Below are 25,730 nucleotides of genomic sequence, written 5' to 3'. Positions count from 1 at the left end.
TACTTGTTAGGGATATAGTTGCATCCTTTTTTCTGGATCCTGTGTCCGACTCCTAGTTCCAGCAGGAAATGACAGAGATGTTCTCCTTCCCAGTGCACCTTTGTTTTCCTCACTTGGGTTTCTGGCCTGAATCCATCCATGACTGCTTTCCTAGTGCTGGCCAATACTAAAGAAATTTTGAGGACCCCTTCTCTTAAAATCCAAACCATCACACAGTACGTTGCATACAGGAAAGCTCTTCCTGCCACTCCTCTGTGCCACAGGCGGTTACTGTCGGAATGTCATGTTCCATCAATAGCTCTTTCCAATTTTTGGTTGGCCATCAGGCACTGTCCTATAGGCTTAGGAATACACGGCTGAGCAAATCAGACAAAAATAAGCCTTCAGGAATTTTACATTCTAAGTAATTATATCCACGCACCATTTAGCAATTATACCTATTTACTTACAAGAGCTGATAAGTAAAACTTTGCTTTACTACACAGGATTCTACCCCAGTTTGTCATTTTATTGAAGGGAATTTAAAATATCTTATTGGGATTTACCCATACTTGTTAGTCCTCTGATAAATGTTAGAGAGCCTATAACAGAGACCAGTTTCCCAAAATTACAAACAGAATTGCCTAAAACTGATGAGGGTTATCTCAATACTCAAATCTGAAAAGTTGTTTCAAAACCTTTCAGGACCGCCGTTGGGTCTTTAAGTCCTTGACCCCAGAGGCGCAGCAATGGCGGGGCATTCTCCCTCCTCGCCGCTAGGGGGCAGTCGGTCTTGAGAGGGTGGGTCCTTGCATCCCTCCTCCCAGGGAGCGTCACGCCCTCCTCTCGCCTGTTCCCCAGACCACTCACGCGCAGGCGCGGGCTGGAGCGCGCACCGCGGAGCCGAGAGGTCACGAACTCTGACCCCCTCCAAATACACAAACCCAGAAAGCTCCCTGCCCCCACTTTCCTCTACCCTCCCCCTCATCCTTATCCAAGCCACCTCCTCCCGGCGACCCCCGGGAGCCGTCGCAGCGGGACCGTCCGGTCCACGCCCGGTGCCGGACGCAGCTCGGCGGAGAAGCCGGTAAGAAGCGCCGGGTGCGGAGAAAGCGGCCGCGCCCGGGATGGGGGTGGGAGTGGAGGTGGGGGCGGTGTCCCTTTCTCCCAACTGCCAACCGACGCCCCCCCCCCCACAGTCCCGCCACTGCCTGCGGGCTTCGGCCGGCGGGCTGGCCCGCTCAGCGGCTCGGCGGCGGGGTGCTCGGGCCGGGCTGGAGCGCGGAGAGTGGCCGGAGCGGTGGGGCCGAACGCGCGGGGCTCCGGAAAGGCTGAGGCTGACGCTGTGGCCGGGGCGCGGGGCCCGGGGCCCGGGGCCCGGGGCGGGGTCGGGCGGCGGGGCGCTGGAGGGAGTCCGCGAGCGGCTCGGCAGCCTCTCCTGCGGCGCCTCCCGCGGCGCCTCTGACCTTTCAACTGCAGGGAAAGCTTCCGTCGGGCGCCGCCGCCGCTCCCCGCCTCTGGGCGCCGCGCTCCGGGGCTGCCGTGGCCGGCGGGACGCGGGAGAGGCCGGCCTTGGCCCCGAGGGGCCCGAGCCGAGCCCCGAACCCCCTGCGCTGGGGGCCCCTCGCTGACCCTCGTGCTTGGACGGAGGGACACCTCTCACCACAAGTGGGCGAGAGTAGTCGCTGCCTTCGGACCCGTATCTTTTGAGAAATAAAATGGATCGGCCCAGGGTGCTCCCTGCGCCGGGCATGGCCAAGTTTCCAGTAGCTCTTTTGTTAAGGAGCTCTGCCTCCCGCTTTTGCAGATAGCGTTTGATGGACTGCAAATGGTGCCTAGTTGCCTCGTAACCTTCACTAAGTAGGTCAGCCTGTTTTAAGAGAAAAAAAAAAATGGAAAGGAAAAGCAAAATGAATTGAAAGTAAGGCCTTATGGGTTTTTGTGCCTCTGAAGTTGTGGGTAGACCTAAGACAGAGGGTTTGTTTTGTTTTAAGACTGAGGTTTTTGAACAATGCTGTGTGGTTCATTGGTATGTGAGGATTGTTTTTAAATTTTTCTTATATGTGCAATGGGGAGATTTAAAAGGTATCTCTGTTCTTATAAAAAAAAAAGTGCATCAAATATAATGAATGTCATCATTCTTTGTAGGGGTATTTAAGTCTTCTTTTAGGAAGGGTTTGAGGGAGACACAAATCAGTCAGCAAACATTCCCAAAATACTTTTTGCACACACAGAGTATGAAACTCCTACCCGTGGGGAATAGAAAAGACAAAAGAAGCAGCATAGACTAACTGATAGTATAATTACCGTTTTTTGCATCATAGGACCCTCTGCAGCCTCAAAATCTTACGAAAGCCATGGACTGGCCTTCCAGAAAAATGCACCTTTACATAAAAATTCTGAGTAAAATATTAGAAGTTAATAGAATTCTATGGATCCTAGTTAACAACCTCAGTATACACCATAAATGCTGGACCTAGAAAGATTGGATTTAAAAAACAACAGCATTTGAATGGAGTGGGAAAGGTCAGGTGGAATTTAAATGAGGGAGGAGGGGTTTGGAATGGTTGGTTAGGAGAGAGACCCCTCTTGAGAGTGACAGCAGATGCAATGAGAAGAAGAAATCAGACTCTAAAGAACACTCTCCTGTGTACTCACAGTGCCTGGCATGTTACAGGGGCTTAGCAAACACTGAAGAAAAAAAACACCTGAAGGGCCGAAACTTTATACGTTGACCATTGAAGAGACACTGATAGTTCTGAAGTAGGAAAAAAGCGTTGTGGTTCAGTTCTGTAAGCATCTAGGGATATTGCTGTTTGTCAGAGTTAAGGACAAAAAGATGATTTTTGCCTTCTTGGGACTTCAAATATACGTAAAGATAGTTCTTGCCTTCTAGGGGCCTTTCATATACATAAAGCTGGGTATATTGAATATACACTCAGGAAACTCAAATCTGGCAGTAGCTGAAATTTTACCCAAAAGGTTCTTAACTTGAAGGCCTAGGACTGGCCACAGGAAGTTTTATGAATCCTTGGAAATTCAGCATACACCATCATTTATAGTGTAAATCAGGGCTGGGGAACATCTGGCACACAGGCTGTATAAAGCCCGAGAAATTATTTGGTCTGGCTCTGCCAAGGCATTAAAGGTGAGTTAATTAAATGTTTGACCAAATATAGTAGGCTAACTTTTGAGTTGATGATTTTGTATGGCCCTTGGCAGAAAAAAGGTCCCCCACCCCTGGTGTAAGTGAATGTGAACTTGTGTTTTCTGGTGAGGAAAAGAATCAATGGAAAAAAATATTCTCGGGTGAGGATTAACCAAACAAAAACAAACAAAAAAGAATAATTATTCCTTTTAAATCTAACTTTCTTTAGAAAACAATTAATACTATATACCTCTTCTCCCCATTACTGACTCCCCCATCATTAGCCACCTCATTTTTTAGCTTTCCTTTAAAGCTGGGAATAAAATCTGGACTGGTAACCCAAAACATACTTGATTCTTTTCAAATTGTCAGTAGACCTTCCCCATCCAGAATAGTCTGGCCTTGGACAGTGTGGCTCAGTTACTTGAGTGTAGTTCCATGCACTGAGGTCACAGGTTCAATTCCTGGTCAGGGCACATGCCTGGGTTTTGGGCTTTATTCCCATTAGGGGGCATGCAGGAGGCAGCCGAACAGTGATTTTCTCTCATTATTGATGTTTCCATCTCCCTCTCCCTTCCTCTCTCTGAAGTCAATCAAAACAAAACAAAAAACAAACATTAAAATCAATAAAAACACTTTTAAAAAAAAATTCTGAATATCAGTACATTAGGGTAACTGGTATCTCCTAATAATCTTTTGTTTCATAAACGAGTATAACAGCTTCCAGTCCTTAAGACTCTAGGCCTCACGTTTTTTGTTTTTGTTTGTTTAATATATTTTTATTGATTTCAGAGAGGAAGGGGGAGGGAGAGAGAGCTAGAAACACCAATGATGGGAGAGAATCATGGATTAGCTGCCTCCTGCATGCCCTCCACTGGGGATTGAGCCCACAACCTGGGCACGTGTCCTTGACCGGAATCGAACCTGGGACCCTTCAGTCCGCAGGCAGCGCTCTATCCACTGACCCAAACTAGCTAGGATTCAAGTTTTTGTTTTGTTTTTTAATCCTTACCCAGGGTATTGTTTCCATTAATTTTTTTTTTTTAAAGAGAGAGTAAAATGGTGGGTGGGAAGAGAGAGAAACAGAGAAACATCGATGTGAGTCACATTGACTGGTTGCCTCCCACCGGGCATTGAAGCTGCAACTGAGGTACATGCCCTTGATGGGGAATCAAACCCAAGACCCTCTGGTCCACTGGCTGACGCTCTAATCACTGAGCCAAACTTGCTAGGTAGGCCTCAAGTTTTTAATATTAAGGATTGCAAGACTGTCTTGCCTTACTTCTTATGCCTATTTTTACCAACTAAAAAAGAAAAGCAAAAATGTTTTTGGTGTATTTATGGTATACTTGAAAAAATTTATTAAAATTTGTTTTGTGAATTCTCTAGAAATTTTTGAGGTTATTTAAAACAACATAGCTATAAAACTAAATTTATCATTTACTTAAAGAACTCGCAAAGCAAGAAATTAGATTTGGGAGTGGCCAAAAGTAGATCTCTTGATATGTTATAGGAATAAGGGTTTTTTTCTTCTTCTTGGGATTTCTTCAACTGACAGTAGAAAATTGCAGTCACTGCTGAATTAAATTTGAGTAGCTTAGTAGTAATGTTTAATGTTCTTCTGGTTGAAGAGTTCTGTGTATCATTAGTAGAAACAAATTAGAGTGGTTGCCTGGCTCATGGTGATTATATCAGTAGACAAGTCTGTGCTAGTCCCATCTTTTGGTAAATAGGCCTTCCGAAAATACACAAACTGCCAATCATTTTAACCTTCCTTTCTCTCTTCCTGCTCCACCTACAGTGATTAATCCAAGAGGTGGGCATACAGCCTAAGCTAGGCCAATCTGAATCCATTACCAAGATTTTAAAATTAGGATTTGAGAAGACTACTTTTCCTTTCCTTGTGTTTTACTACAAAGTCAGAAATAAGCCACATAGGGTGTAGCTGAGATAGGAAGATTCCTGACAGCCTAAGAAATCCTAGCTCCAGTTTTTCCCAAGGTTAGCTGTGTTGTGGTCCTAGCAGTGTATTCCACAGTCCCGCCCCCCCCCCCCTTTTTTTTTTGCTTAAACTAACAGTAGTTGAGCTAATGCACTCTCATAGATACCTACTTTCATGCCAAATACCTGTATTATTTTTACCGGTTTTCATCATTTTCCCTCTTGCTAATATTTTGTATTGAAGTGAATAATATTAACTATCCTGTGGAAATTTCTGAATTTTAGTAAAACTTAATAAGTTTGGATAGGATTTGTAATTAATTTAGATAATCTAATTCTTTTTGTAAATGGTGAAAGCTTTTTTGAAATGAACAAGATTGTATGATGTACTTTAATTATCTTGTGGATCTTTTTACATCTAAATATGTATAACATTCCTGGTTAGTTTAATAAGAGAAGTAGGTACTGATGAAAAAAAAATTCTAGAATGAATGAGTGGGCTTCCAGTAAAGATGGTAGTGTAGGTAAATGCTGTTCTCTCATACTCCACAACCATATCAAAAGTACAGCTAAACTACAGAACAGCCATGATTCAGAACCGCCTGAAACTGAGCTGAATGGAAGTCCTACAACTAAGAATATAAAGAAGAAGCCACATCAAGACTGGTAGAAGGAACCCTAGCTGGTTTGGCTCAGTGGATAGAGCGTTGGCCTGTACACTAAAGAGTTCCAGGTTCTATTCCAGCCGAGGACACATGCCTGGGTTGCAGGCTCGATTCCCAGTAGGGGGCGTGCAGGAGGCAGCCGATCAATGATTCTCTCTGATCATTGATGTTTCTGTCTCTCCCTCTCCTTCCCTGAAATCAATAAAATTATATTTTTTAAAAAAAGGGCTGGTAGAAGGAGTGGAGGCGCAGAATGGACTGGTTGCACATCCAGGTGTGGTGGGTAAAAATAGGAGGAATATCTCAGCTGCAGAAGTTCCCCCTGAGGATCAAGGGGTCCCACCCCCACACCAGGCTTCCCAGCCCAGGGTTCCAGTGTTGGGAAGAGAAATCCCCATAACTTCTGCCTGTAAAAACGAGCAGGGATTGTAGCTGAGTGAGGCAGAGAGCGGGTGGGGTCCCATGCAGTTCCTCAAAAGGCCCTGTGCACACTTACTGGGACTTGATCCTTCTGAGCTCCAGCATTAGGGCAGCACTTGAAAGCAACCAGGGACTATATGGGGAGAAACTGAAGTATCTGACATCAGGTGAGAGCTGGAGGGGCAACTTTCTCCCAGACAGAAATGCTGGCAGAGGTACACAAATTAAGATATGATCACTAAAGTAAATATTCCAGTAAACTTTACCTGAGCATTCTTTTACTAAATAGTTTGGATTATATGGATCTATAAAACATAAGACATAATGACTCTAGACAACTGCAGTAGTGCAGAGGGTTTATATAGCAAGAAGTAGAAAATTGCTGTGTTGGGTCACAAAATAGAATCCCTCAAATATAAATATGTTTATATTTTTTGAAGAGCATATGTAGCTTTAGTCAGATTCTCTAAGAAGTTTGTAACTCCAAAAAAGGTGGTGAATCCATTGCAGTTTCCTGCTCTTCCTAAACAGAAAAAAACAAAATACCGGAATATCCCTGAATTCAGTACTCAAGAATACTCTTCCAACAATATTAACATTAAAATCCATTAGCGTTGTTACCTGTAGCATTGCTAATGACATAGTATACAATTAAGCCTGAACCTATACATGCATACATATACACACACATGTGCATCACATAGTAATTAAAATTATAGAGGAACTAACTTACTCAGTGAAAAGTAAGTCTTCGTCCCATCCCTGTTCCCAGATTTCCAGTTCTCCTTGAAGGTAGTCACTTGAACCTTTTCTTATATGTTCTTCCATATAGCTTTCTCTTTTTCTAAGTAGCATTTTAAAACTTTCTTTACATCGATCTTGCACATTTCTTAGTAGATTTATGCCTAAGTGTTATGGACTGAATTGTCTCCCTCCACCCCTAATTTATATATTGGAAGTTCTGACCCCAGTACGTCAAAATGGGACTGTATTTACAAATGTAGCCTTTAAAGAGGTAATTGAGTTAAAATTAGGTCAGTTAGGGTGGCCCCTAATACAATTTGATTGTTGTCCCTATAAGAAGAGATTACAACGCAGATATAAACCAAAGGGTAGCCATGTGAAGAAACAAAGAAGATGAACATCTTCAAGGCAAGGAGATACGTCTCACAAGTAACCAATACTGCTAACTCAGACTCGGGTTGCTTGTCTCAGACTTCTAGCCTCCAGAATTGTGAGAAAATACATTTTTGTTGTTTAAACCACCCATCCTCTGCTACTTTGTTATGTCAATTCCAGTAAACCTTTTAGTACTGGGAAATGGGAAGAGTTTTGAGATGCATGCTAGAAAAAACCTGGTTTGCCTTAACGAGATTGTTGGTAGAAATACAGATGTCAGAGGCAATTCTGGTGAGGGTTCAGAAAGAAGAGAACTATAGAAAAAGGTGCTGTCATCTTAGAGATATATACATGTATCAAAAACAGAATGTTGGTAGACATACATTAAAGGTGCTTCTGATGAGCTCTCAGATGAAAATAAACATGTTATTGGAAACTGGAGGGAGGGAACCTTGTTATAAAGTGGCAAAGAACTTGGCTGTGTTGTATTCTAGTGTTTTGTGTAAAGTAGAACTTGTAAGTGATAAGCTCAAATATTTATCTCAGGAGATTTCTAAGCAAAGTGTTGAAGATGCAGCCTGATTTCCCTTTGCTACTTATAGTAAAATGTGAGAGGAGAGATAAATTGAAGTTATTAAGAAATATAGAACCCAAAAGTTGAAGATTTTGGAAAATACTCAGCTTATCCATATTGCAAAAAAAAGGAGAAAGCTTGTTCTGGAGAGACTACCCAGGTTTGGGTGTAACTGGGCAGTCATTTGCTAAAGAGATTATGGGCATGTGATATTTTGAGCCAGTCAGTCATCTCAACAGAATGAGAGATGGAATAGAGATGGTTTATCCAGGAGAGATTTTTAGGGGACTCTTGGATGGCTTGCACCACTATGAATTGCATGGAGGAACAAGATTTTTGAGGATCTTATACCAGCAGAAATGCTACCAGCTTGGACTGAAGAGGACACAAATGAGATGAAATAAAGGCAGGCTCTTGGACTTTTGGGATTCTATTGGTTGGGCCAGCAGAGCTATTCAGTTTTAAACATGTGTTATCCTTCAAGAATAGGGAAGAATGTGCCTCAAAAATGGGTCAGAAGTTAACAGTACTAACACTGCTACCATGGGCCCAGAACACAAGGCCCAGGGAGAAGCATTGCCTCCTTGATTGGTTCCAGAGAGGTTGAGGCCACTGCTTTCCAGTCTAGTGAGAGTTGAATAATCATGCTAAATATTGAACATTGCTTTTTAGCACAACTAATTGAAGCATTTATAATTTTAATAAAAGTGATACAAAGAAAAACAATTCAGATAACTTGACAATTAATATTAATTATAATTACCCAATATTAATGAATTTATGACAAACAATATCCTATATAATAAAAGCATGGTATGCAAATTGTCCCATCAACCGGGAGTTCGACCAAGGGGCCGGGCTGGCTGGGGGAAGGGAGGGAGGCTCTGGGGAAGGAAAGGAGGCGAATTTTGTGCATTGGGCCTCTAGTCTATCCTATCTAATAATAGAGAAACATGGTAATTAGCCGTACCTCCGCTACCCTTCCCATTAGCTAATCAGCGAGATATGCAAATTAACTGCCAACCACGATGGCGGCCAGAAGCCAGGCAGCTTGAAGCGAACAGGAAGCTTGCTTGCTTTAGTGATGGAGGAAGCCAACGTTCCCCGCCTGCCGCTGCCGGCCTCTGAGCTTTCAGTTTAAGAAACATTGTTACAATTATAGAAGCTAAAAAAAAGCCAGAAACCTGCTTTCAGCCAGCCGGGCCTCAGAGCTGGAGGTGAAACAGTGTTTCGATTATAGAACCCAAACAAACCAGATACCTGCTTTCAGCAGCCAAGGTCTCAGAGCTGGAGCCGAGCCTCAAGAGAAAGCCAGCTCTCAGTTCCAGTGACAGCCATAGAAGGTAAATAAATCCAAGAATATAAAAAAATAAAATAAAATAAAAGGAGAGGTTTGGAGCTTCAGTCACCCGCCAGCCTGAAAACGGCCCTCAGCTCCTCACCCAGACTGGCCAGGCACCCCAGTGGGGACCCCCACCCTGAAGGGGGTGTGACCAGCTGCAGACAGCCATCATCCCCTCATCCAGGCTGGCCAGGCACCCCACTGGGGACCCCCACCCTGAAGGGGGTGTGACCAGCTGGAAACAGCCATCATACCCTCATCCAGGCTGGCCAGGCACCCAAGCAGGACCCCCACCCTGATCCAGGACACCCTTCAGGGCAAACCAGCCGGCCCCCACCCATGCACCAGGCCTCTATCCTATATTGCAAAGGGGTAATATGCCTCCCAGCACCGGGATCAGTGGAGCCGCAAGGCCTCCTGAACCCGGGATCAGCGGAGCCGCAAGGCCTCCTGGCACCGGGATCAGCGGAGCAGTGAGGCCTCCAGCACCGGGATCAGCGGAGCAGCGAGGCCTCCTGGCCCCTGGAGCAGCGTGACCGGGGCAGAGCCCAAACCCCCTGATCCACCCTGCTCTGTGTGTGACAGGGGAAGGCGCCCCAACCCCCTGATTGGCCCTGCTCTGTGTGTGACAGGGTGCGATGCCCCAACCCCCCCAACCCCCCCCCCCCCCCCGCCCCATGGGCCCTGCTCTGTGTGTGACGGGGTGGAGCCGCAACCTCCCCATCGGCCCTGCCCTGAGTATGACAGGGGGGAGCTCCCCAATCCCCGATCAGCCCTGCTCTGTGGGTGACAGGGGGTGGCACCCCAACCCCCTGATCGGCCCTGCTCTGTGTGTGACAGGGTACGGAGCTCCAACCCCCCTGATGGGCCCTGCTCTCTGCATGACGGGGTGGCGCGGCAACGTCCCCATTGACCCTGCCTTGACTATGACGGGGCAGCGCCCCAACCCCCCAATCGGCCCTGCTCTGAGCCCGAACAGGAGCTGCACCTAGGGATTAGGCCTGCCCTCTGCCACCCAGGAGCGGGCCTAAGCCAGCACGTCATTATCTCCCGAGGGGTCCCAGACTGTGAGAGGGCACAAGTGGGGCTGAGGGCCACCCCCCCCCCCCCCCGCCAGTGCACAAATTTTTGTGCACCGGGTCTCTAGTATATATATATATAAAAGCCTAAGTGATCTGTCACTATGACACGCACTGACCACCAGGGGGCAGATGCTCAACACAGGAGCTGTCCCCTGATGGTCAGTGCACTCCAACAGCCAACCTCCCTAGGTCAGCCAACCTCCCATGGTCCCTCCCCCCTACCGGTCATAGTTCCTTCTCCCCCAGCCCGGAGGCCCCAATAGGCCTCGATTGCCAGCCAGGCCTAGGGACCCCACCTGTGCACGAATTTGTGCACTGGGCCTCTAGTATAATATAAAGCCCAAAGTAAATTTTATATTCTTGACTACCCCATGTAGAGAAAAAACAAGTCAAAGTCAACTCATTAATCTTACAGGCTCTCAAATCCATTTGTAGACAACTTTTCATTAAATTCAGTTAACCAAATTGCCACTAATGAAGAATGATCATTAGTGAAATAATTCTAGAGAAATCTCTTCCATCCTTCTGAATGAATGCAATTATTTTGTCAGTTTTATAATATTTGATAAAAGTGTGTTAAATGGCTACAGTGATGTGTTTGTTTACAGATAGGATTACCCTTGTTTAAGTTCATAAACTACTCCTAATCTGTAGTAGAGTTCTGTTTAGGCTTCAGTATCTTTGAAAAGTGAAATTATTTGGTTGAATAGTTTTTTTAATAGACATTTTCAAAATATATAAAAGCAGACAGAATAATTTTATGAACCCCTGTGTAAACTTAACCAGTAACTGTCAGTGCATGGTCAATTTTGTTTTATTTTTTCCTTCCCATCCCTGCCCACCTTAACTGGATTGCTTTGAGGAAAATCCTAACATATAATTTCATTTCTAAATTCTTGAATAAATATGTTTTATGGGTATAATTATAAAAAATTATCTTTTTATTTTTGGCAGGACATTTTGGCAATTAGATCATGGCAACCATAGAAGAAATCGCTCATCAAATTATTGAACAACAGATGGGAGAGGTATGGTTAGTTTATAGTTCATTCACTAGTTCACCAAACTACATCAAATGTATATACTAGGTTCTGAAATACAGTGATAAAAGATGGCAATTTTGTCCTCCAAATTCCTCAGGCCAAAATTTTATAGTCATCCTCGACTCTTTCCTTATACTTCACTTCCAGTCTATTCAGCTCATCTTGTCATCTTTCCTTTCTTAAGATATCCCAAATTCAGGTGTTTCCCACCTCCCCAGCATGGCTACTTCCCTGTTCTCAGCCAGTATCTCTGCCAATATATAATACCCAAATATTGCCAGTATCTGTGTAATAACATCCTTTTTTCTGGTCTCCCTTAATTCTACTCTTGAACATTCACAGTCTAGTCTTCACACTAAATCTAGAATGATCCTTTTTGAAAAAGATCCTGGCACTCCTCTGCTTCATAAACCCTCCAATGTATCTCCATTTCACACAGTAGGAAATCCAGAACTTGTAAAGCTTGATGAAAACAAAAATTTTGTTTATTGCTCTATTCTAGGACCCAGAACAAACAGTGCTTTGCAAATAGAATATACCCAGTGTATGCTTGTCTAAAGGGAAGGGGAAGGAAGAAATCAAAATAGTGAGGTCTAAATGTTCTTACAATTGTACCTTTATTTATTTTTACATTGGTTTATTTCTGTAAGGTAGGGTTTCATGGAAGTAGAATTGCTAATTTAAAAGGTGTGTATGTGTATTATATTGAATATATATGTGATGAACTGGCAGCAGCAGTTCTTGGGTAACACACCCTGGAACCAGAGAGGAGGGAGCCCGATTCCAGGGTGCGTCACTCAAGAACTGCCCTCTCACAATCCGGGAGCCCTTGGGGGATGTCAGAAAGCCAGTTTCGGCCCGATCCCCGCAGGCCAGGCTGAGGGACCCCACCTGCCGGAGGGACCCCGCTCACTCTGCAGAGCCCTTCAAGCCATGGTGCTGCCCCAGGTGTGGCTGACTGGGGAGGGACCATGGGAGGTTGGCTCCAGGGCATGTCCGGTCCATCTTGCCCAGTCACGCCCTGCTGGCCACCTTGTAATTAATTTCCTTTCAATGTGCACGAATCTGTGGCATCAGGGCACTAGTATTGAATATATGTGTGATGGGTATGCTTTTCCAGCTTTGTCTGAAGGTATGACAAAATTGTGTTCTTTGAGAGAGGAAAAATTGATTTGATTTGATTATTAATTTTACATGATTGTGTTAGGTTGTTACAGAGCAGCAAACTGGCCAAAAAATCCAGATTGTGACATCACTTGATCATAACACACAAGGCAAGCAGTTCATTCTGACAAATCACGATGTCTCTACTCCAAGCAAAGTCATTCTGGCCAGGCAAGATTCCACACCTGGGAAAGTTTTTCTCACAACTCCTGATGCAGCAGGTGTCAACCAGTTATTTTTTACAACTCCTGATTTGTCTGCACAACACCTCCAGGTAAATAACACAGTGTGTCTTTGTATCTTACACTTGAAAAGAATTAAAAAACATGTCATAAGTATGCTCTTAGTTACATACAGTAAGATCCACTCTGGCAAGTTTAGCAGGAAGGGACTTAATCCTATATAATAAAGATGTAATATGCAAATTAACCCTCACGCCCTCACAAGATGGCTGCCTACAACCAGCCCAGCAGAGGGATTAGTGAGGGACGACCAAACGACTGAACAAGCAGGCTGCGTGGGGTGACCAGGCTGGCAGGGGGGTTAGTGAGGGACAACCAAACGACTGAACAGCAGGCTGTGTATGGCGACTAGGCCAGCAGGGGGTCACTTGGGGGTGACCAGGCCAGCAGGGAGGGCAGTTAGGGGCGACCAGCCCCGCCGGGGGCGGGTGGGCAGTAAGAGGCAACCAGGCCAGCAGGGGGCGGGAAGTTAGGGTAACCAGGCCGGCGGGGGAGGTGCAGTTGGGGGCAACCAGGCTGGCAGGGGGGCAGTTGGGGGCGACTAGGCTGGCAGAGGGGAGCAGTTGGGGGTAACCAGGCCGGCAGGGGGGGCAGTTAGGGGCAATCAGCCAGCACACAGAGGCGGTGAGGGGCGATCAGGCTGGCCGGGGGGTTGGGGGGCAGTAAGGGGTGACCAGGAGGCAGGAAGGTGAGCGATTAGGAGCCTGTGGTCCAGGATTGTGAGAGGGCAGTTGGACATCCCCTGAGGAGTCCCAGATTGGAGAGGGTGCAGGCTGGGCTGAGGAGAGGGACCGCCCCCCTCCATGCACAGATTTTGTGCACCAGGCCTCTAGTATAGAATATAGAGAGCTCAAAGAATTGTTGCAGGAGGGCTGAAGAAACAGTTCTAGGTCAGGTTTCAAAAAATAACTACTGGAGCACACTTGAGAACTACTTCTAAGAGTCCTGCTGCTTTTGCACAGTTAGGAAACTGCCAGATCAGATCAGGAGCATCTTCTGCGGCTGCAATTTCTAGGACCAAGATGCCTGTGCCTTGAACCAGCAGCATCCATATTAACAAGTTGGTATCATAGCTGCTGTCTTTGTCAGTTAGCCTCTTCTATTGTCATCTACATCTTCGTTGATAAAGCAAGCCATTTACTCTTATGGTCTCCTTTAATATTCAAACTCAGTAGTGTAGTTAGTGTTAATTTTTGCTAATTCTATATTATACTTCAAGAGCCAGTTAGGGCTTTTACACATTGCATGCCTATGGTTATGTAGGTGTTTTTACTTCTGGTTGTTACAATTGAATACAAATATAATGAACCATTAAGTTTGCCTCCAGAGAGATTTTGGGTGAGTGCCCGCTAAAAATTGGATTCCATATTTTTTTAATGAAAAACTGATCAAAGAAAATTCCTTTCAGGATTGAAAAACTCCTAATTCATGAAACACAAAATCTTGCCTATGTATCCTGTTGGATTTTATTCTTTCAGTTACATCATTTTAGAAACTGCTGAGGTAGAAAATGGATAGGAGTCACTAAAAAAATTTATAACATTATACATACCTTAATTTCTTTATTTTATTAACAAATTTGATTTTTTTTGGAAGTTTTACGTTAATAGAAATATAAGCAGTTAGTATGCAGAGTTCCGATATAACCTCCCAACACACAGTTTCTCCTGTTTTAACATTTTGCATTAGGATGACACATTTGTTATAATTAATGAATTAATGTTGATACATTATTAACTAAAATAGTTATTTTTATCTTTCCCTGATTTTTACCTAGTATTATTTTTGTTTCAGGATACTATATTGCATTTAGTTGCCATATTTCCTTAGATTCCTCTTACCTATGACCATTTCTCATACTTACCTTGTATTTGATTACCTTGACAGTTTTGCGGTATACTGGTTAGGTAAAGTGTAGGTTGCCCCCCTCTGAGACTTTGGCTTATATTTTTCTCATATTAGATTGGGGTCGTGGGTTTTGGGGAGAAGGATCACAGAGTTTAAGTGCCATTTTCATTACATCATATCAAGGGTACTTACTTACTATCATCACACCTTATGACTGGTGACATTAACCTTGATCTCCTGGCTGAAGAAATGTGTGTCAGGTTTTTACTCTTTAAAAAAAATTGTATTATGAACATGGAAGTAATATTGGTATTTTTACTACTTCATGGATTATTGCTAAGGGCAATGAAAGAGAAACAAGTATAGGATGAAATTTCTTGGACCAAGATTTGCTTTCTGGTCTAATAACCTAAGATGGCATATGGGCAAATCCCTTGCCCTCTCAATATCTCTTCTACCCTTAGAAATAAGTAGCAGATAAAATATTAACACCTTTTGCAATAGATGTGCCATTTAGGAAAAGAATGGTATTTGTCTTAGGCGCTTTCAAAGGACATCTAATAGAATTTTTTTTAAAGGTTTTATTGAAGACTGATTTTATGGTAATATAAAAAGAAATGATAGCACTATAACATAACAGGACAGCTATTTTAAGAGCTGTTTAAATTTTTTAAAATCAGAATTACTTCTAAAGTCATTCACACCCCTAAGAGAAGAAAAAGTCAAAGTAGAGGGTTACTTTGTGGGTTGTTTTAAAGCAGGGGAAGGTGTTTACTAAATGCTATATCACATTTTTGGGATTGAAATTAATTTGTTCACTTTTCAAAAGATTGAAAGAAAATGATGAAAAGATTGAAGGATAAGCCTAAGAGAAGAAACTAGTATTTCTTTACCAGCATTAGTTGACCTTAGTGATGAGCTCTTTATATAAAGGAAAGAGGCTTAGTAATTTACCCAAGGCTATTCCACCTAGTCCCACTAACTTGCTACCATTTATCAGAATCCATGCTCTCCACCACTACACCTAGCCCAAACCTAAGACAGCCCATTAATAAAAAGTTTATTTATACCTTTATCAATTATATTTCCATAATTATAAAGTTAATACAGCAACAAAATTTTTTTCTTTTAAAAATCTAGTTAGTTTTTTATGCTGTCATAGCATATTTTAGTCATGCCATTCCAGTGGAAAGGTTCTAAGCTTTTTAAAGACAAATGTCATGATAAGATTGATAACTGTTGCCGAAACCGGTTTGGCTCAGTGGATAGAGCGTCGGCCTGCGGACTGAGGGGTCCCGGGTTCGATTCCGGTCAAGGGCATGTACCTGGGTTGCGGGCACATCCCCAGTGGGAGATGTGCAGGAGGCAGCTGGTCGATGTTTCTCTCTCATCGATGTTTCTGACTCTCTATCTCTCTCCCTTCCGCTCTGTAAAAAATCAATAAAATGTATTTAAAAAAAAAAAAAAAAGATTGATAACTGTTGTGATAATTTGACAAGTTCCATATGCATATTAAATGCTTAATCTGTGAAAAGCATTAAAAACTACTTATGTGTTCATTTGTTTGTCATTTACTTTAATGAAGTTGTTATGGATCAAATTAAAAAGGTATTCTTACTGTTGTTGCTTCTTATAACATTGAAATTTTTCCTATATGTTAAGAAAATTACTAATAGTTTAATTGCTATATGCATAATAATAGAGTTTAAAGTTTCAAAATAACTTAAAAAGGAAGCAAAAAATAAGACTGGATGTTCTTTTAATTTTTTACGTGAAAAGCATTATTGAGTAATAACATTGTTGTGTTTTGTTTTTGTTTTGGGGGATTTACTTTAGTTCTTAACAGATAATTCTTCTTCAGACCAAGGACCAAATAAGATTTTTGATCTTTGCGTAGTATGTGGAGACAAAGCATCAGGTAACATTAAAAATAATTTCCTATATCTGTTGTGTTGTTAAAATAACTGTCACACTTCCATGAAAGTAAAAAGAAAAATAAAGGCGCATGTAGTTTTTATGGTTCATATTTGTAGCTAATGAAATTTACCTGATTTTTCCCCAGAGCTTTTTATTCATGTAAAGATTTTTCTCTTCAATGCGTTTAATTTGATCTGCATTATGAAAGACGGTTACCATTTTTGTTGTTGTTAATCCTCACCTGAGGATATTTTTCCCATTGATTTTTAGAGAAAGGCGAAGGGAGAGAGGAGAGAAAGAGAGAGAAACATTAATGTGAAAAAGACACATCAATATGGTTTCCTCCCACAAGGTGCAGATCAGGGCCAAGAATCAAATTTGTGTGACACTTTGGTCCAAGGACCGACACTCTGACCACTGAGAAAACTGGCCAGTTTACCTTTTGAAGGTAAACTGAAGGTGTGGAAATTTTTTTTTAATGTGACACCAGTTTTGTCAGAGAATTGGTAAAAATGAGTTGTGATCCTTGGTAATATATAACACAAAGTTGGTAACCTACCTGTTGAGCCCTGTTCTTATTCTAGCAATACAGAGTAACTTGAATTATTGAGGTGGAAAAAGCTCTGGTTAACCTTTATTTAATGCTTTGCATAGCCCATCAGGCATTTCTCCAAACCTGTTACTAGTATTCAGGGCTATGTCATTTTAGTTCTGGCTATTGTTACCTCATGCCAGAAATACAAACCCATGTTCATTCAAATGTATTTATAGGTGCCAGTGTGATATAATTTAAGGGCCCAGTTTGTTTTCTTTAACCCTTTGAGTGCCAACGAATATCCTAGGAACTATGCTAAAATTGCAAAGGCATTTTTGCTGATTTTACAGCAGTTTAGGAAAAAAATTATGAAAATTAGGCAGATAAATGCCAGTGGTCAATTTTAGAACTACAAACATTCGGCATCATAAGTAATCTGCACTTAGGTGCCGTCTGTCAATAAAGAGTGAACTACTAGCATCTAATAGTGACACTGCAGGAGGAGCACGATAGCGCTCCCGGCACTTTTGGGGGAAAGACAGGTGGAGTGCGATCGCACTCCCTGGCACTCTAGAGGTTAATTTTCTTTAAACTAGCCCATAGCTTAATTACAAAAATCTTCACTAGAGCTTTACTTAGAGTGTGTTCAGTTTGTTAATAGATGTTATGCCAAAGAAATGGTTTGTGAAATGATAGGCTAATCAGAGCACTACAGATGCTTCCAGAGTTTTAAAAAATGGAACCTACAGTGGTACATTTATACCATGGAATACTACGCAGCTGTAAATAAAGAAGGGTCTCTTACCCTTTGAGACAGCATGGAGGGACCTGAAGAGTATTATGCTAAGTGAAATAAGCCAGTCAGAGAAAGACAAGTATCATATGATCTCACTCATATGTGGAATCTAGTGAACAAAATAAACCCATAGTCATAGAAGCATGGAACAGACTGATGAATCTCAGAGGAAAGATAGGGGTATGTAGGGAGAATTTAACCAAAGAACATACATGCATATATGCATAACCCATGACACAGACAATAGTGTGGTGAAGGCCTGGGCAGAGGGAGTCAATGGAGAAAGAAGGAAGGACATTTGTAATACTTTCAACAATAAAGATAAATTTTAAAAAATTAAAACAAATTTGGTGGACAAAAAAAACACGTGGAACCCACAGCGAGGAGGGATTATTATAGTTCAGATACTAACTGATATTATATCCTTTTTTTGGAGCATAGTTTTTAGATTGAAATATGCAGTATATAATAACTAATTTGTGATATCAGAAGTGAAAATAGTTATTATGTTATAAAATTAAAAACACTGGTATTGTTTAATATATCTTATCAGAGAATATGGTTGTTTTCATTTTCTGTTTGGTAACTCCTAAACTCAAACTCAAAAATCTCAGTTTCATCTCATATATGTTGTTTAAAGGGAAGAAATGGGCTTATTTCATTTCTATTCTAAAATATATGACTTTTAAATATTTTGTCTCTAGGACGTCATTATGGAGCAGTAACTTGTGAAGGCTGCAAAGGATTTTTTAAAAGAAGTATCCGAAAAAATTTAGTTTACTCATGTCGAGGATCTAAGGACTGTATTATCAATAAACATCATCGAAACCGCTGTCAATATTGCAGGTTACAGAGATGTATTGCGTTTGGAATGAAACAAGACTGTATGTATTAGTTTTAAAGGAGAAAATTAAGAATTCAGGCAGACTAGAAGTATGTTAAAATTAGCACATTAAAACGTCAGTTTTATATGCTTTTTAATTTATAGTTTTCCAACTAAAATTATAGAAATATATACATATGTATTTTTAATTCACACAACAAATAGTTTTTGAGTGCCTATATGCCAGTTGTGTATTTCTAGTTTGAACATGGTAAAAAAAAAAAAAGCATAATTAACTAAGTTTAGTTTTTGGCAGCTATTATTGATTGAGCTCTAACTATGCCTAATAACTTTCTTATTTTCACAGCAAAATTCTATTCAGTAGGTACTACTGTTACCTATTTTACATTTGAGTAAGCAAGTTTAGTAACTTGTTCTAGGTCACACAACTAATAAGTGGCAAAACTTGGATTTGAATATTGGTAGCTTTCAGTGCACAGGAGGATGCCCAACCATCTGAGCGCCACTGGCCAGGCTTGACTGAGATTATAAAAAATAAATTCATAGCCGAAACCGGTTTGGCTCAGTGGATAGAGCGTTGGCCTGTGGACTGGGGGGTCCCAGGTTCGATTCTGGTCAAGGGCATGTACCTGGGTTGCGGGCACATCCCCAGTGGGGAGGTGTGCAGGAGGCAGCTGATCGATGTTTCTCTCTCATCGATGTTTCTAACTCTCTATCTGTCTCCCTTCCTCTCTGTAAAAAATCAATAAAATATATTAAAAATAAATAAATAAATAAATAAATTCATCTACATTTCTACCACAGCAGTGACAGAAAGAGGAAAGAATTCAAAATGGCCACTTTTACATTAATTTATTACAGTTGACTAAAGCAGCTTTGTCGAATTTGCAAATAATTTCTAAAGATTGATGGTTGGTTATCTTTGGAGTTCAGTTATAATAACCATGTCTTCAGTGAGCAGCATTGCTGACCTAGAATTTACATTTATAATTGCCTGTAAATTCTGCATTGTGACAGTCTACCACATTTTTGTAGCTGTTCAGTGTGAAAGAAAACCCATTGAAGTATCAAGAGAAAAATCTTCCAACTGTGCCGCTTCAACAGAAAAAATCTACATTCGAAAAGACCTTCGAAGCCCATTAGCTGCAACTCCTACTTTTGTAACAGATAGTGAAACTGCAAGGTATAGTAAATACAACAAACAAAACATTAAGTAGCTGGTCATTTGTTTTTCTTCCCACTGAAACGAAGGCTGAAACTTGTTCTTATTTGTTACAGGTCAGCAGGACTGTTAGATCCAGGAATGTTTGTGAATATTCATCCGTCTGGAATAAAAACTGAGTCCTCTATGCTGATGACACCAGATAAGGTGTGTTTAGTGCAATTAATCTAAAGAGTAAACACTTTTAAGCTTTTAAAATGGTTTCCTTTATTTCTATCAATTTAGTCAATTGATTTGGTCCTAAATATTCCCTATTACAAGTTGCTTTTTAAAAAAATATGTAAATTATCAACTGTCTTGTAGTGTCAAATGACAAAATAATCAATTTAGTTAAGAGTTTGATGTCCTTTATTCAAGGAGAAACAACCCATGCATTGGGAGAGAACAGTGTCTCCTCATAAGCAGTGGAACACTCTTCCCCAGGAGTTTGGGCAAGAGTGAGTTTTACAGAGCATGAGAGGCAGCAGCAAGGAAACAGCATGATTGGCTGCAAAGTCAGGGATTTCCTCTTAAGGCCAGCAGGTCCTCTTTTCCTAGGGTAAGTACAGGCTGGCTTAGTTTACATTTGTGACATAGGCAGAGCCACTATAGCACCCTCCATTTCGTGGCTCTCAGTACTGTAGGAATTAACTTTATTAGTAGAAATATTTATTATTCCACTAGGACAATTATAGCTTCAGTGTGAAAATGACAAACATTAAAAAGTCTTCCAGGCCGTAACCGGTTTGGTTCAGTGGATAGTGCGTCGGCCTGCAGACTGAAAGGTCCCAGGTTCGATTCCGGTCAAGGGCATGTACCTTGGTTGCGGGCACATCCCCAGTAGGAGGTGTGCAGGAGGCGGCTGATCGATGTTTCTCTCTCATCGATGTTTCTGACTCTCTATCCCTCTCCCTTCCTCTCTGTAAAAAATCAATAAAATATATATTTAAAAAATAAATAAATAAAATAAAATAAAAAGTCTTCCAGATTTTTTCATGTTGAAATAAAAGTCATCATAAGTAGGTATTTATAATTGAAAAATTTTTAATGTTCCTGCTCAGCCCATGTAGCTCAGTGGTTGAGCTACCCAGGAACCAAGAGTTCACCGGTTCGATTCCAGGTCAGAGCACATGCCTGAGTTGCGGCTTGATCCCCAGTAGGGTGGCGCGCAGGAGGCAGCTAATGGATGTTTCTCATCAATGGATGTTTCTTTCTCTACCCCTTTCCTTAACCTGTCTCTCTTAAAAAATTAATGAAAATATTTTTGAAAATTTTAATATTCCTATTATATTTCACTACAGGTTGTATAGTGAATTTCAACACACCTGAAATTCCTAACACACCTGACTCAAATCACCAACTTGAGTTAAGAGTAGGAATAGGTTTGCAAGAGCTCTCATTATGTATCCAAGTCATCTGGGTTCTCTTAGAGATTTGGAACAGTTCTTTATTGAGCAAGGAGTCTATAGGAATAAAGGTTTGTTTATTTAGATTGAGTATTTAAAAATTCTGTAGTTTTCAGGAACCTTTTATGAGAACAAAAAAAATTTCTCCTGAAGACTCATTTGTGAAAACAGATTTTAGGGAGCCCATGACTTGTTTCTCTTAGCCTGTAATGTTATCTGGTTTTATATACCATGTAAGATTCTTCATCCTATTTATGGTCAGATTTGTTATATATCTATTGATTAATACTTTAAGACACTCATTTTTTAAAAAAATTTTTATTGAGTTCAGAGAGGAAGGGGAGAGGTAGAGAGATTAAAACATCAATACAAGAGAGAATCACTGATTGGCTGTCTCCGGCACACCCACTACTAGGGATTGAGCCTGTAACTCAGGCATGTGCCCAGAATCAAACCATGACCTCCTTGTTCATAGGTTGACACTCTTACCACTGAGCCACACCAGCCAGGGCAAGGCACTCACTCTTAATACTTGTGCTCTTGAGTCTAATTTCACTGACCCAAACCGGTTATGGCTCTTGAGTCTAATTTCAGCTGCCACCTGCTAGCTGCATAACCTTGGGCAAGTTATTTGACCTCTTTGTCTCATTTTCCTTTTTCATCTGTAAAATAGGGATAATGAGAGTGTCAACCTAACAGATTGGGCTTTAGCATGCTGCTACTAAGTGATGAGATTTGGCCTCTTAACATATATTTTGGAGTTAGGAGATTTAGCCTTGTCTAAATGATTCAAAGTTAGATTGCTACTTAGAATTTTATTTGTATACTAGAGGCCCGTTGCAGGAGGATTCCTGCAAGAATAGGGCTTCGCTCCCATCTCTGCGGCTCCTACCCCGCCCTTCTCTGCCGCTTCTCTCCCTCCCGTCTCCGCTACCTTGGCTCCATTGCTTGGCTTCCTTCTACAGTGTCTTCAGTCTTCGCTCCCAGCCAGTATATGCAAATTAGCCGCCATCTTTGTTGGCGGTTAATTTGCATATCATGCTGATTAGCCAGTGGGAGGTGTAGCGAAGGTATGGTCAATTACCATGTTTGTCTATTATTAGATAGGATTAACTCCTTTGGGAAAGGAAAAGAACTAAGTTTTGTTGAGAAATTACTATTTGTCTAGACATTGTGCAGTCTATATGTCTTTGTATTACATTGTAATATCAACCTTGTGTGGTAAGTTTCTGACAAATGGTCCCCAAACTCTCAAGTCACAGGCTGAGTGAGGTCTTTCCACATTGCCCAAGAGTGGCAAAACTTAAAATTGTAGTTACATAGACTTGTTATGAAATGGAAGAGAATATATGTGTTTAAGTTTTAGTTAAAAAATGTTAATTTTTGCCAAAACCGGTTTGGCTCAGTGGATAGAGCGTCGGCCTGCGGACTGAAAGGTCCCAGGTTCGATTCCGGTCAAGGGCATGTACCTGGGGTTGCGGGCACATCCCCAGTAGGAGATGTGCAGGAGGCAGCTGATCGATGTTTCTCTCTCATCGATGTTTCTAACTCTCTATCTCTCTCCCTTCCTCTCTGTAAAAAATCAATAAAATATATTTAAAAAAAAAAAAATGTTAATTTTTTTTTTTTTTTTTTTTTTTTTTGGTTAATCCTCATCCGAGGATATTTTTCCATTGATTTTTAGCGAGCGTGGAAGAGAGAGGGAAAGTCAGAGAGAAACATTGATGTGAGAGAAACACACTGATGGGTTGCCTTCTGCACAAGCCCTGACCAGGGCCTGGGCTAGGGAGGAGCCTGCAACCAAGGTACGTGCCCCTGACCGGAATCGAACCCAGGACCCTTCGGTCCACAGGCTGATGCTCTATCTACTGAGCCAAACCGGCTAGGGCAAATCTTTTACTCAAATATAAGAAGGCTACAGCAGAATGGTTAGGAACATGGGTTTTTCCATCAGACCTGGCTTCCCACCCTGCTTCCCCTATCTACTGCTGGAGTGATGATGGATAATTCTTATCATCAATAAAGGGATGATGATTCTTATTTCACAGTGTTAGGATTAAATAAAATATATAAGTAGTAATCATGCAAGAACTCAGTAACTGATGGGTTGCTCAGTAATGATTCTGGGACCATTCATTCATTTGGGGAGAACTCAAAAATTATTTCATTCTACTTATTCACCAAAATTAATTTCACATAAACTAAAGAATTACCATAACAAATGAATCACAGAAACATGTATTCTCTTAGGATTAAGAACACTGAAAACAAAAACCATAAAAGAAGAATAAAACACACCATTAAGGGATCCTGTCAATATGTCAGAGAAGGCAACTGAAGACCTCTCATTAGGTTAGGATGGAATAATTTGGACATTTAAAAAAGAATGACTAATGGATTGAAAAACATCAAATATATAAAAATCTATGAATTTAAAATGTTACTCAAAACTCACTATTGCCATTAGAGGTTGCTACGACATTGATTTATTCCTCTACTAATTGGAAAATAAAAGGAAGAAGAATCAAGCACTTTACTACCTTTGCTGTACAAATTATATTTCTGGGTAGTCAGAGTTAAGGAAAGTTGTTTTTAATAAGCTAATTAATATGTAAATATATACAAATATATGCACCATTAACAAAAAAAGAAGCTGAAGGCAAATGGGAAAATAATGTAATATGTAAAAATAGCCCAGTATCTTAAATATGTAAGATTTTTGAGCTGCACATTTCCTGGTATTTACTACACAGTGCCTAGTAAAAGTTGGCATCCTAGGAAGTCTGTTCAATAATACATTTACATTTTTTCCCTCTCTTCACTAATAATAATTTTATTACATTCTTTACAATTTTATTACATTCTTTATAATTTCTATTTTATGTTTTGGAAATTATAACTATCAAAATTTAAAAAGGATAATCTAATAGCCTTTTTTTTTTATCCTCACCAAGAATAAGTTCTTACTGATTTTAGAGAGAGAGGAAAGGAGAGAGATAGAGGCATTGATGTGAGAGAAACATTGATTGATTGCCTCCCATACTCGCCCCACCGGGTTTCAAACCCACAACCTAGGTACATGCCATGACTGGGAATTTAACCCAAAACCTTTTGGTGTATAGGTCGACTCTCCAACCAATTGAACCACCAGGCCAGGTAATTTAATTGCCTTTTAAGTGACTGTGATATGGATGGGTAGGTGAGCCATTAAGTGCCTTTTTTGGTTTGAAGTAATTTTTGTATAACGTATTGTTGAAAACATAGAAAATGTACCTGATGTTTTTAAACATGTATTTTCCTCAACAAGCTTCTAAATGCTCACAGCTCTTTGATTTTACTTTTTAGATTTCATCTTAAAGTACTTTTATTTTGGCATTTCATAATTTACAACTGGATATTTCAGATTTAAAAGTTGACAGATACCTACTTGCAGAATTTAATTATTTTTTTTTTTTTTTTAAGGCTGATACATGTCAGGGAGATTTAAGTACATTGGCCAGTGTGGTTACATCATTAGCAAATCTTGGAAAAACTAAAGATCTTTTTCAAAATAGTAATAAAATGTCTATGATTGAAGGATTAAGTAATGGTGATGCCTCTTTGTGTGAATTTAATCAAGAAATTCATACCAATGGTGATGTTTCAAGGTAAGGTCTGTTTTGATCTTAAGTGTCCTTTTGTTTAAGTGTCCTTTAGTATTTCTTAAGATATTTTTAGGTTGAATACTATTTATAGAAGTTTCAAAAAACTGGTATTTTCTTTAGGTTTAGAAAATGTAAGGCATAGTCAGTTTTAACTAAAAAATTGCATTCAGATGTAAAATTTTTCCAGCAGGCTACATTATACATAATGAGCAATAAGTGAATATTATTATATGTTAGAAATGTAGTCATAAAATTCAGGAATTTTTTTCCACTAAAGATGATTATTTGGGTCTGAAATTTCAGATATAGTTTAGTTGTCAGATTTTATCTTCTGTGTATTTAGAGTTAACCATTTATCTTTATTAGGGAGTCATGTTCATTTTTCCCATCAATTTTTAGTGATGAAATAGTTTTAAAGACTTAGTTAAATCAAATTTTTAAGTTACACTTCAGGAAACTCATCAGAATTCTATTTTTCATTCTCTCAATATTAATATTTAGCATGTAGAAATCAGATTTCTTTAGGCTTTTTTCACATTCTTTCCATCACCTCAAATATTGAAGAAACTTCATTTAAGAATCTCATTAAGTACTTTGTTGAACAAGAGGTTTTAAGTAAATCTAGAAGGCATCTCATTAGAAAATATGGAGAACTACTTTGAATAATTATTTACTAACATTAGTTAATTATTTGCTATTCTAATCTCAAATTCTTACCGTTTAGATGTAGCTATGTAACCACAAGTTTTAAAATATTCTCTGAATTATAAAATAAAGTTAAAACCTAACTTTATGTTGTATAGAACACAGTCAGGTCAAC

The 25,730-nt window shown here is 40.6% G+C and overlaps 1 protein-coding gene across 5 annotated transcripts in view; it reads left to right on the top strand.

Annotated features, from left to right (window-relative positions):
• The first annotated feature begins 876 nt into the window (after positions 1 to 876).
• Positions 877 to 25,730, top strand: part of NR2C1 (nuclear receptor subfamily 2 group C member 1) — a 42,671-nt gene continuing 17,817 nt past the window's right edge. For 2 of the 5 annotated variants that reach the window (XM_070410836.1, XM_070410833.1), the window contains exons 1-8: positions 877 to 1,066; positions 11,225 to 11,298; positions 12,521 to 12,751; positions 16,404 to 16,485; positions 18,520 to 18,699; positions 19,695 to 19,842; positions 19,938 to 20,028; positions 24,729 to 24,913. In XM_070410836.1, coding sequence (XP_070266937.1) covers positions 11,245 to 11,298; positions 12,521 to 12,751; positions 16,404 to 16,485; positions 18,520 to 18,699; positions 19,695 to 19,842; positions 19,938 to 20,028; positions 24,729 to 24,913 — 971 coding nt within the window. In that variant the 5' untranslated portion in view covers positions 877 to 1,066; positions 11,225 to 11,244. Of the gene's footprint in view, positions 1,067 to 1,567; positions 1,901 to 9,116; positions 9,190 to 11,224; positions 11,299 to 12,520; positions 12,752 to 16,403; positions 16,486 to 18,519; positions 18,700 to 19,694; positions 19,843 to 19,937; positions 20,029 to 24,728; positions 24,914 to 25,730 lie in introns of those variants that run through there. The other 3 variants (XM_070410834.1, XM_070410835.1, XM_070410837.1) reach the window with 3 other exon arrangements.

The sequence above is a fragment of the Myotis yumanensis genome, unplaced genomic scaffold (assembly GCF_028538775.1).
Source record: "Myotis yumanensis isolate MYYU_CA2020_CCGP unplaced genomic scaffold, mMyoYum1.0.hap1 SCAF_3, whole genome shotgun sequence".
Lineage (NCBI taxonomy): Eukaryota > Metazoa > Chordata > Mammalia > Chiroptera > Vespertilionidae > Myotis > Myotis yumanensis.
Note: the sequence above shows the minus strand (reverse complement) of the source record. Positions and strands in the feature narration are given on the sequence as shown.